We start from the raw sequence: 12,895 nt of genomic DNA on the forward strand, positions 1-12,895 counted from the left end.
TTGATTGATATTCTAGCAGAGTCAGTACCTCTGCCTTCTGGTAGTTTTCACCAATTGCAATATTGTTTTACCACAGAATTTTTTTTTCACTTTAGCTTTGATTTTCAGAAATTGTCCTTGGCCGGGTACAGTGGCTCCTGCCTGTAATCCCAGCGCTTTGGGAGACCAAGGCAAGTGGATCACCTGAAGTCAGGAGTTCAAGACCAGCATGGCCAACATGGTGAAACCCTGTCTCTACTAAACATACAAAAAATTAGTCGGGCATGGTGATACATGCCTATAGTCCCAGCTACTTGGGAGGCTGATTCTTCTGAGGCAGGAGAATCGCTTGAGCCTGGGAAGTGGAGGCTGTGGTGAGCTGAGATCACGCCACTGCACTCCAGCCGAGGCAACAGAGCAAGACTCCCATCTCAAAAAAAAGAAAGAAAGAAAGAAAGAAATTGTCCTTAGGATAAAAGCAAAGGAATCAAACTCTGATAAAGAACACTTGATTCGAATTTTTACTCTTTTTTTTTTTTTGAGATGGAGTCTCACTCTGTCACCTGGGCTAGGGTGCAGTGGTGTGATCTCTGCTCACTGCAGCCTCCACCTCCCAGATTCAAGTGATTCTCCTGACTCAGCCCTGAGTAGCTGGAATGACAGGTGCCCTTAGTATTTTTAGTAGAGATGGGTTTCACCATGTTGGCAGGCTGGTCTCAAACTCCTAACCTTGTGTTTTGCCCTCCTCAGCCTCCCAAAGTACTGGGGTTACAGATGTCAAGGACCATGCCTGGCCAGGATTTTACTTTTTAAAGTGTTGTGGCTCATATGGATCTAAGTCTATTTCTGGCTACTCTATCGTATGCCTTTCAACAGTAATAACTTCATTATCTTGAATTCTTTTAACATAGAAGTGTGAATACGTAATTAAGATGTGGCAGATACATAGCTGGTTTTTGTACTGTTAAGGAGGAAAGAGGATTACTAAGTGGATTAATTGATCTTTAATTAATTTCTCACTAGGTCAACCCTGGAGACATATTCTGTCATTCTCCTTCCTCCTTCCACAAAATATCTGTGCTAGAGATGGGCAGTAATATGTTGTAGAAAATCTCCACATGGGTCAGTGTTGGCATAGCTGTCATAGTTCTAGCCCTAGAAGAACATTCTTGAGGGAGTGTTCTTATCTGTTTATCTCCTCTTGCTACTTGTCTTGTTCATTCGCTTTCAAGACATTTCTACCAGTAAATTGTTTTTCTTGAAAATGAATAGGGTTTAATAAAAAAATAATTATTTACACTATTTTAAGGAAGCATTTCATAGAATAGGATTTATTGAGGTTTATACTTCGGAAGAGCAAACCGAAACTGCACTTAGAACTTTAATTTACTTATGTAAATTAAAATGTATATATGTAGTTTGGTGTCATTTGCATTGTAAGCATTCAGATGTGTGAGGAATGATTGGCATTTGAAATGGTCATTATGTCTCTTAGTTGTTTAAAATTAATCTCTGTATCTGTTTTTGCCAATGACACATTTTCCCTGGGAATAAAAGACATGTACACATGAAAATAGTTAACAGAAATATTGTTAGCTAAAGAAAATTATATCTAAGATCATAATATATCAGGAAATTGTTTTTATACAGGTAAATGGTTGCAGTTTTGTGATGAGAACAGGAAAGCCTACAAATTTATTAAGGGTACAGTATTTAAAACTACTCATGATACTAATATTGTATACTATTTAAAATCATCTGGCTTACTAACAAAACTTTTTCCTGCATGTACTTCTTTCCATGTATGATTTCAAATTAATTTTAATGTTTCCTAAAACAAAGTTATCTAGTGTTTATTTTAAAACTCGATTGTAGCAGAATTTGCATATAGCCTACTTATGCTCCTGAGGTAAGTGTTATATTAACAAAGTAGGTTGCCATACTGTAATCTTCCAGGTAATGAGTGATATTTTAAAGTGGACCTTGCTATGGATTTCAGTATTTGAATCTCTCTCCCTAAGGAATATTGCTAGAATGAATTATTTTAAATCTTGGATTGATTTAGGAAGAAGAATTTGGTGTTGATGATTCTTATTCTGAACAAGGAGCACAGTACAGTCCAACTCACCTAGAGATGATGGAAAGTGAGTTGGCTGGGAAGCAGCATGAGATTGAAGAGCTAAACAGAGAGCTGGAAGAAATGAGGGTTACCTATGGGACTGAAGGACTGCAGCAAGTATGTTTATTTTATGTGGCTTTGGTTTGCGACTCACAAAAACAAACACAAGAAATTTGAATAGTAGTATATGTGCAGTGTTTAAAGATGGGTTTCTTTTTAAAAAAATTTTTTTTCTTTCTTTTTTTTTTTTTTTTTTTTGAGACAGAGTCCTGCTGTGTCTCCTAGGCTGGATTGCAGTGGTACAGTCTTGGCCTACTGCACTCTCTGCCTTCCGCGCTCAAGTGATCCTCCCACCTCAGCCTTCCAAGTAACTGGGACTACAGGCATGCATTACCACGCTCAGCTAATTTTTTTTAGTTTTTTGTAGAGATGGAGTGTCACATCAAACTCCTGGACTCTCCTTGGCTTCCCAGATTGCTAAGATTACAGGCATGAGCAATCATACCTGGCCTAAAGATGGAGGTTTTCAAATGGTAGCTTAGTGGGGCACAGTGGCATGCACCTGTAGTTCTAGTTACTCAGGAGCCTGAGGTGGAAAGATCACTTGAGCCCAGGAGTTCAAGTCCAGCCTGGACAACATAGAGAGTCCCTGTCTCATTAAAAAAACAAAACAAAACAAAACAAAAACAAAAAACTAAATGGTAACGGTATCACTCATAATTTTTGTCTTTTTACATAGCATAAACAACCCTGTTTAAAAGTAGGATTTGATTAACAGGGTCAATATAACACAGACTCTTATTTAACTTTATGATTGTCTGAAATCACGTTAGTGGGACAGATGTTTTTGTAATCAGCCTGAGAGAAAATTATGGTGCAAACCACATCAAAATATTATAACTTAAGTCCTTTAAAAATGTCAGCAAGTTGGGCATGGCTCATGCCTGTAGTCCCCGCACTTCAAGAGGCTAAGGCAGGAGGATGGCTTGGGTCCAGTAGTTTGAGACCAGCCTGATCAAAATAGCAAGACTCCATCTCTACAAAAAACTTAAAAATTAGCCAGGCATGGTGGTGTGTGCCTGTAGTTCTAGCTACTTGGGAGGCTGAGGCAGAAGGATCACTTTAGCCCAGAAGATTGAGGCTGTAGTGAGCCAAAATCACACCACTGCACTCTATCCTGTGTGACAGAGTGAGAACCTGTCTCAAAAAAGAACAGAAAAATATGTCAGCAGGTCCTTGTAAGTAACCTCTTGTGGTTAGATTGACATCTGTGGTTAGACTGCCATAACTGTCTATGGCAGTCAGTTATGAAAACAAGGTGAAATAGGACATTGATGAAGATGACAAAATACATTTCCATTTTATCCTCTTCAAAAACAAGTTGGGGTTAAATATGTCTAAGGTGGTGTTGCCTAGGAACAGATTAGGGGCACCTCTAAATATAAAGTCACTTGTCCTTCTATAAGTAAATATATGGATAAGCCAGATGAAATATAATTTTTTCCTTAGTTCAGATAAATTTTTTGAAGTTGATTTGGAAGTAGCACCAGTTTCTGTAAGTTAATAGCTTTCAAATGAGGAAAAGACTGCTTATAAAGTGTAAGAATTCTGCCAGTGTGTTTTTAATTCATATTTTTTAAAAGTTACCTGTAATGGTGAATTTAAAAAAAAAATTATTTCGGTACTTAATATTTTCTTTTAGTTACAAGAATTTGAAGCTGCCATTAAACAAAGAGATGGCATCATAACCCAGCTCACTGCTAATTTACAACAAGCAAGAAGAGAAAAGGATGAGACAATGAGAGAATTTTTAGAGTTGACAGAACAGAGTCAAAAATTACAGATTCAATTTCAGCAAGTAAGTGTTACTAATGCAACAAAATTTATTAGTTTTTAGTAATGAAGTTTAAAAATTTACCTCAAGAACAAATCTAAATTGATAAAAAGCCATTTCTTACTATATCATGTATGAAAAATCAGTGAATATGTGTTGCTATGTTAATCAAGAATTTAATTCATACTTCTTAAATGGTTTTCTACTAGTATTTTCTTTGTGTTTCCTCCCTGCCTCTATTTTGAAATATTATAAAATCTTATAAGGTTGATTGAGGGTATTTCTGCAAAAATTAATCTGTAATCACATCCTAGTTTTGCCAATCCTGGTATGGTTTATTTTAGTTAGGTTCTAAATGATAACAAGACTAAATATATTCCATTTTCCTTCAATTAGAGCCACAGGAATCTAATTGCATTAATCCGCATTTCTGATGGCAAATAACAAAACAATTTGAAATAGCTTAAAGCGAAAGGGAGGTATTTAGTGTAAGGATTCAGGCTGTTTACAGAACCCAAGGGCAGAAACACAACCAGGCCTCTGAAAGGGATTGGAACTACAAACTAGAAAGCCATCAGGAATTCAGGAAGTACTGTCTTTGAGGTCCCAGTTTTCTTCACATATCTGCCTCAGTCTCAGGAGACCTAGCTTTTCTGCTGTGTCATGGAAAAGATAATTTTATTGAATTGGCTTGGATATACCTATCTAGTCAGCCAAGGCAGCATGTTTGCTAGGGTCTCAAGCCTGCAAAGCCAGCAAGGATCCCAGAGAGCTATTGCAGGGACACCCCCAAGGTGTCTGTTCCCTAATATAGTCACTTCAGAATTTAACGTTTTGAGGTTTCTTTCTATTTGCAGTTACAGGCTAGTGAAACTCTGAGAAACAGCACTCATAGTAGCACAGCTGCAGACTTACTACAAGCCAAACAACAGATCCTCACTCATCAACAGCAGCTTGAAGAACAAGACCACCTATTAGAAGATTATCAGAAAAAGAAAGAAGACTTCAAAATGCAAATTAGTTTCTTGCAAGAGAAAATTAAAGTATATGAAATGGTATGCTTATTTTAATGAAATCAACTAACTTGTAGAAACTTTACAGTTTAAAGTTTTTTATGCAAGTGTTTTTTTTTTTGTTGTTATGAAATTTCATAATTAAGCTCTTTATGTAATTTATTTCAAAAGCAAATGGGAGTCTCAGTAATGTAGTTTTTAAGATAATAGTTATTACTGAATTCCCTAAAAGTGATCAGCCTGTGTTAAACTGAATTAGTAGGAAAATCTAAATTTATAACTAATTTTTTTTGTCATTTGTAGTTATTTTCACTTATTTTAGCCATGGTTGTGAAATTCTGAAAATATTTTTACAACAGAAAGGAATTTTATGGATTTTAATTAGAAAAAAAATATAGTCAGTTCTTTTTATTTACATAAGTTACGTTCCATAAGCTTAAGTGTTCCATAAGTGTTTCTAGGAACACTTACTTAGCAAATAAGTTCCTGGGGTGGGGGGTGGGTGAGGGAATGTGTATCTTTATATGGGTGCGTATATTTTATATATATGTATATCACATATATGTATGTGTATATATATATATGTGTGTGTGTGTGTGTGTGTATATATATATGTGTGTGTGTATATATATATGTATATGTATATGTATATCACATTGATTATAATCTTAAATCACAAAAACTACTCATCCTGGAAGAGTCTGTTTATTTTTTAAAAGAAAAATCAAGGTTCAGAGTGACTTTCCTGAGGCCACCCCACTAAGAGGTGTCAAACTGGGATTCAGATCCTGTCAGTTGCCCCAAAGCTGGAGCTTCTTGTACTATACTGCACTGCCTCGAGTCCCCTCCATCCCTCTGGTCCTCTATGTTTAAGAGCTGAACAAGGCAGAGTATGGTCACCTTGTTTGACCTCAGCTGGAAGTGTATGTCCAGCAACTCAAACTTTTTGTCACTCTGTGCACACCTGCAAATGACTGAAAACACCATGAGCATTGATTGGAGGTTACAAGTAAATTTTAGCAAGAATTCACAAATATGGAATCTACAAAGCATGAGGGTGGATTGTATATACAATATAGTACTTTTTATAAACTTAGGTGGTTCTTCTGCAAGAGCTTGAGAAATTATCAAGACAAGAATATTGTTTGGATAATAATATAGTATTAATTAGCATTTATTAAGTGCTTACTGTGTAACATGCAGTATTCAAAGCATCTTACACATATTAACTCATTGAATCATCGTCACAGGTCTGTGCATTAGAAGTACCATTATTACTCCTATTTTCTAAGTGAGGACACCAAGACAAAGCAAGAGTGAAGCAAATTGCCCAGGTATGGAGGTAGTAAGTTGATAGGGCCAGATTTCAAATCTAGGTTGTCTGACTCCAGAGAACTACTTTTAAATAATAGGGAATATACAAATTGAAGACAATGAAATTATGAAAATACATCCTTAACAACTAAGATAATTTAAAAATTATTAGGTAAATGTTTACAAAACACCTGTTTTTATAGCAGGCCCTTGCAAGAAATACAATGATGCTTAAAGTTTGCCTTTTTCTTTACTGGAACTCATGGATTAGTAGGAGAGCTATGGCATGTACAAAGGACACCACAAAACAAGGATAAGTGTAGGCAAAAAGTGCCTTGAAGGTTCTGAATAGGTCGGGCGTAATGAGGGTAGAGATTCAGGGTAGGGTTTAGTGGAGGAGTTCTGTTTGACATAAGTTTGTAAGTTGGGACAATCCCTTTTAATGGTATTTTGTTTCCCCAGCAATTGGCCTAATGCATGGAACATAGTAGCTAAGCTACTCAGTACTTCCTAAACAAGTGGATAAATTAAGGATCTCACCTGATAGAAATGGGGAGGACATTTTAGATAGAATGTGTAATAGGCATAAAGACTCAGGGCAAAACATGTTAAAAAACAGTAAGGAGCAAAAAATGGTGTAATTTGTCTAGGCAACAGTAGTCTTTAAAAGTTAACCTTTCCAGGAGGTAAGAATAGAAGGATAATCTAGGCCTAGGTGAGAAGAGCCTGGAGATTGGATTGTATTATATTTATTCTGTGGTCAGTGTGAATTAAGATTATTTAAAACTCAAGTAATTAATTCATTTTTGTAGGGAGAATAACCTTATTTATTTGAATGTAACAAGAATACTTCTATCAATCTGTTTTTCACTATATACATAGTTTTTAATTTTTATTCTTAAGAAAATGAATCCCCCTGAGTAGTTCTGTCAGCAGCTGAGGCATTAGGGTCAGCTAAGGCTTTAGGGTCACAAATGAAATGGTCCTGGTTCCCTAGACCAGTGGTCTCCAACCTTTTTGGCACCAGGGTCCAGTTTCATGGAAGATACTTTTTCCACAGACCAGTGGGAGGAATGGTTTTGAGTCGACATCAGGCATTAGTTAGATTCACATAAGGAGCTTGCAATCTAGATCCCTCACATGCACAGTTCACAATAAGGTTCAAGCTCCTATGAGCACCTAATGCTGCAGCTGATCTGACAGAGGTGGAGCTCAAGTGATAATGCTTGATCACCTCCTGCTGTATGGCCCAGTTCTTAACAGACCCCAAACAGAACTGGGTCTACAGCCTGGGAGTTGGGGACCCCTTCTCTACACAACTGTGTCAGTGATTAAAAGCTCGTTCTCATTGTCCTAACATTCTCATTGTCTTAATCCTCCAGACTTTTCATGGTGCCCTAGTGTATTATTCCCCACCATCTCAGGTGTAATTCCAAAAGATGATATATTCAACCACAGAGCTGTTTTTTTTTTTTAAGACCACAAAATGAGTAATTTAAAAACCATGTACTTTGAAATTAAGTGCTACTAAGAAAACTAAACCATGAACTTGTGTTGTTTAATGGTTGAATGAAGAATTAGTTTTGATTGTTATTATATCAGATGTTGGACAATTTTGAATTAAATGATACTGTTTTATGAAGACCTTCCCCTCCCCTATAGAAAATCAGGAAACAGAAAAGTTAGGTTTTATAACATTAACATTTTTCAAACCTAGTTAACTTATTTAACAATTTAACTGGAATTACCACCATGAACTGATTTTACTTTCTCATAGATTCCAAATGTGTTATAGATTTCTTTCTAGCATGTAAAAATATTGCACTTATATATATTAATAGTACAGTAAGAATAAAATGCCTTAATATGTGGTATTTTATTTTAGCATATTCTGTGAGATAGAGGAAATAATATATTATCTTTATTGTATGGATGAAGACACTGGGATTAAAAGAGATTAAACTGATTTACTGATATCCTATTGTAGTTCAGAGGTTGAAGTAAGAAGGCTCAGCACTCGGTAATAATATGGTAATATTGGGTGGGATATGTGATACCAAGACAAAAGCTGATAGAATTTTGCTCAAGAGGCCACATAGGATAACATTCATTGCCTTGGTTAATTTATATAGTACAGAATCTGGCCTTCAACTTGTAGATTCAGAAGTCTGATTTTTTTATTTCCCTATTAACTGAGATGAGCTATCTCTGAAGTGAACTCAGATTTTCCATCTTCACAAGGCTGATGTTTTGTTGTTCTTATTGTTTTGAGACAGTCTCACTCTGTTGCCCTGGCTGGAGTGCAATGGCGTGATCTTGGCTCGCTGCAGCCTCCGCCTTCCAGATTCATGCTGTTCTCTTGCCTTAGCCTCCTGAGTAGTTGGGATCACAGACACCTGCCACGATGCCCAGCTAATTTTTGTATTTTTAGTAAAGACGGGGTTTCACCATGAGGCTAATGTTTAAAGCTTGAATGAGATTATTAATTTACAATGAGAAATAATTATCACAGGGACCTAAATATTAAGTTCATTGGATTTTATATTCTTTCCATGGGCAAATGAATTTTTAAAACCAAATAATAATTAGAAAGTTATTTAGTGAGCATGAGATCAAAAGGTTTTAGAGGAATCAGAGGTTCAGGAGCGTTAGGCTGAGATAACCTGATCTGTCTATCTGTCTCACATTAGAAATGGTCATGTCTGTAGATGGAAATTCTTAAGTGCTGTTTGCTACAATCCCTGATGTTTCTTTCTACATTAGGTAATTTTTTTCTAGAGTGACCAGAATTCTCAAAGGCTGTACTTGAATGGGCACTGCCAACATTTCTCTCTGAGGCTTTTATTTTTCTTGGCCTTGGCATTTCTTCCTTATATATATAAATATCATTCAAGGCACCTGTAAGTCCTGGTTGTCTGGGACTCCTGTCTCCTTAAAATGATTTTACTTGCCTACTTATGTTCTGATCCATTCTGCAGATTTCATGTATTTCTTTGTTTTTGAGACTATAGCCCTCTGTTACTTACACAGAAAACTAAGTTACTGAAGCAAAACTTTGACCCAGGAATTCTGCTTGACTTTGTCATGTTGAAGTAATCACGATAACAGATATGTCTTGGCCTGCATCTGGGCTTAGTCTTATCTCAGTTCCAAAACAGAATCCTGAATAAGAACTGGGGGAGAATATCTGCTTTGCTTGCAAATTTCTGTTTGAACCAAAAGTCTAGGACCAAGTTGATATGCCATAAATGGTATAGTTGTCTTAGATGTCACTTGAGTTTCCATCATTTAGGCATTTCATATTTCTAAATTTCTAATTGACTTAAGAGCCCAGGACTGAAGTTAGACAGACCCTTAGGAATCTGTTTTTGTTGTTTTACTTTTTCCATAGCCCTTGCCCGTGACACACATTGAAGTCACCAGAATACATGTGAGGAACTTTGATTTATTTTTATCTTGCTAAATGTGTCTAGAGTATATGTAGTACTTTAGCTATAGAGAATACTAAATATTCAGAATGTTGATCGGATAATAAGAAAAATGAAAAGATAACAGTTTAGAGACATCCAAAATCAGACTGGGTTTTTAAACCAAAAATTTTAATCACAGAAATGTTAAAAGAAATTTCTTTTAAGAAGGCCCAAACTATTGTAGTATTTGCTTACAAGTAGTGTTGGGTACATAAGTTCTAGATCTCATTATGGAAAAAATTAAGGGGTAGGACCAACAGTTCCTTAGAATTTTTTTAAAAGAGAGATTTCTGTCAGTGTTTTGGTAATGAGATGAAGCCATATAAGTTGGCAGAAGCTGAAAATGCCATTCTTAATATTTTCATTTTTTTTTTCCTAAAGGAACAAGATAAAAAAGTAGAAAACTCAAATAAAGAAGAAATACAGGAAAAGGAGGCGATCATTGGAAAACTAAACACAAAAATAATAGAAGAAGAAAAAAAAACTCTTGAGCTAAAGGATAAATTAACAGCTGCTGATAAATTACTAGGAGAGTTACAAGAACAAGTTGTGCAAAAGAACCAAGAAATAAAAAATATGAAATTAGAGCTGAATAATTCTAAGCAAAAAGAAAGACAATCTTCTGAAGAAATAAAACAGTTAATGGGGACAGTCGAAGAACTTCAGAAGAGAAATCATAAAGACAGTCAGTTTGGAACTGATATAGTACAACGAATGGAACAAGAAACTCAAAGAAAGTTAGAACAACTCCGGGCAGAGCTGGATGAGATGTATGGGCAGCAGATAGTGCAAATGAAACAAGAATTAATAAGACAACACATGTCACAAATGGAGGAACTTAAAACACTGTATAAGGGAGAAATGGAGAATGTGTTCAGGTCACATCCAAATATTACAGTTAATGAAGATCAGGTAGAGTTAATGAATGTGGCAATAAATGAACTGAATATAAAATTGCAAGATACTAACTCTCAAAAGGAAAAACTCAAGGAAGAACTAGGAAGAATTTTAGAAGAAAAATGTGCTCTACAGAGACAGCTTGAAGACCTTTTTGAAGAATTGAGCTTTTCAAGGGAGCAAATTCAGAGAGCTAGACAGACAGTAGCTGAACAAGAAAGTAAACTGAATGAAGCACATAAGTCTCTTAGTACAGTGGAAGATTTGAAAGCTGAGATTGTTTCTGCATCTGAATCCAGAAAGGAACTAGAATTAAAACATGAAGCAGAAGTTACAAATTACAAGATAAAACTTGAAATGTTAGAAAAAGAAAAGAATGCTGTCTTAGATAGAATGGCTGAATCACAAGAAGCTGAATTAGAGAGGCTGCGAACACAGCTTCTATTTAGTCATGAAGAAGAACTTTCCAAGCTGAAGGAAGATTTAGAAATTGAACATCGAATAAATATTGAAAAACTTAAAGATAACTTAAGCATTCACTATAAACAGCAGATAGATGGTTTACAGAATGAAATGAGTCAAAAGATAGAAACCATGCAGTTTGAAAAAGACAATTTGATAACTAAGCAGAATCAATTAATTTTGGAAATTTCGAAGCTGAAAGATTTACAGCAGTCTCTTGTAAATTCAAAGTCAGAAGAAATGACTCTTCAAATCAATGAACTTCAAAAAGAAATTGAAATACTCAGACGAGAAGAAAAGGAAAAGGGTACACTTGAACAAGAAGTTCAAGAATTACAACTTAAAACAGAATTATTAGAAAAACAGATGAAGGAAAAAGAGAATGATCTTCAAGAAAAATTCACACAGCTTGAAGCAGAGAATAACATTCTTAAAGATGAAAAGAAAGCACTTGAAGACATGTTGAAAATACATACTCCTATTAACCAAGAAGAAAGATTGATTTTCATAGATTCCATTAAGTCCAAATCCAAAGACTCTGTCTGGCAAAAAGAAATAGAAATCCTTACAGAGGAAAATGAGGACCTCAAACAACAATGTATTCAGCTAAATGAAGAGATTGAAAAGCAAAGGAACACTTTTTCATTTGCTGAAAAGAACTTTGAAGTTAACTATCAAGAGTTACAAGAGGAGTATGCTTGCCTTCTCAAAGTAAAAGATGATTTAGAAGACAGTAAAAATAAACAGGAATTAGAGTATAAAAGTAAGCTTAAGGCACTTAATGAAGAGCTTCATTTGCAAAGAATAAATCCAGCTCCAGTGAAAATGAAAAGTTCTGTCTTTGATGAAGACAAAACTTTTCTAGCAGAAACATTGGAAATCGGTGAGGTTGTTGAGAAGGATACAACAGAACTCATGGAAAAGCTTGAGGTAACCAAGCGAGAGAAATTAGAGCTGTCACAGAGACTGTCTGATCTTTCTGAACAGTTGAAACAGAAACATGGTGAGATTAGTTTTCTAAATGAAGAAGTTAAATCTTTAAAGCAAGAGAAAGAACAAGTTTTATTGAAATGTAGAGAACTAGAAATCATTATTAACCACAACAGGGCAGAAAATATACAGTCATGTGATACTCAAGTAAGCTCTTTATCAGATGGAGTTGTGACTATGACAAGCAGGGATGCTGAAGGATCAATTTCTAAAGTAAATAAAAGTTTTGGTGAAGAATCAAAAATAATGGTGGAAGATAAAGTTTCTTTTGGAAATATGACTATTGGAAAAGAACATAAGCAAGAACAGTTCATTTTCGATCACTTGCCATCAGTAACAAAGGAATCATCACTTAGAGCAACTCAACCAAGTGAAAATGATAAACTTCAGAAAGAACTCAGTGTACTTAAATCAGAACAGGTATGTTTGCTTCTTTATATGTGGTAAAGCACAGTCAAAATGTACATTTTACACTGTGTAAGAAATATAGTTCTTTTTTTTTTTTTTAATAATTTCTTTTTTTTTTTTATTGCATTTTAGGTTTTGGGGTACATGTGATGAACATGCAAGATTGTTGCATAGGTACACACATGGCAGTGTGCTTTGCTTCCTTCCGTCCCCTCACCTGTATCTGTCATTTCTCCCCATGCTATCTCTTCCCACCTCCCTACCCCCCGCCCCTCCCCCATTTCCCCCCAACGGATCCCAGTGTGTAGTGCTCCCCTCCCTGTGTCCATGTGTTCTCATTGTTCAACACCCACCTATGAGCCAGAATATACGGTGTTTGATTTTCTGCTCTTGTGTCAGTTTGCTGAGA

At 35.7% G+C, this 12,895-nt stretch overlaps 1 protein-coding gene across 13 annotated transcripts in view; it reads left to right on the forward strand.

Moving 5' to 3' along the window:
• The window catches only part of AKAP9 (A-kinase anchoring protein 9), a 175,745-nt gene that overhangs the window by 42,957 nt on the left and 119,893 nt on the right, over positions 1-12,895 (forward strand). For 10 of the 13 annotated variants that reach the window (XM_074379403.1, XM_074379405.1, XM_074379407.1 and 7 more), the window contains exons 4-8: positions 1,630-1,683; positions 2,045-2,215; positions 3,801-3,956; positions 4,790-4,987; positions 10,111-12,498. In XM_074379403.1, the coding sequence (XP_074235504.1) occupies positions 1,630-1,683; positions 2,045-2,215; positions 3,801-3,956; positions 4,790-4,987; positions 10,111-12,498 (2,967 nt within the window). The remainder of the gene's footprint in view (positions 1-1,629; positions 1,684-2,044; positions 2,216-3,800; positions 3,957-4,789; positions 4,988-10,110; positions 12,499-12,895) is intronic. The other 3 variants (XM_074379412.1, XM_074379404.1, XM_074379410.1) reach the window with 1 other exon arrangement.

Source organism: Saimiri boliviensis, chromosome 10 (genome assembly GCF_048565385.1).
Source record: "Saimiri boliviensis isolate mSaiBol1 chromosome 10, mSaiBol1.pri, whole genome shotgun sequence".
Taxonomy (NCBI): domain Eukaryota; kingdom Metazoa; phylum Chordata; class Mammalia; order Primates; family Cebidae; genus Saimiri; species Saimiri boliviensis.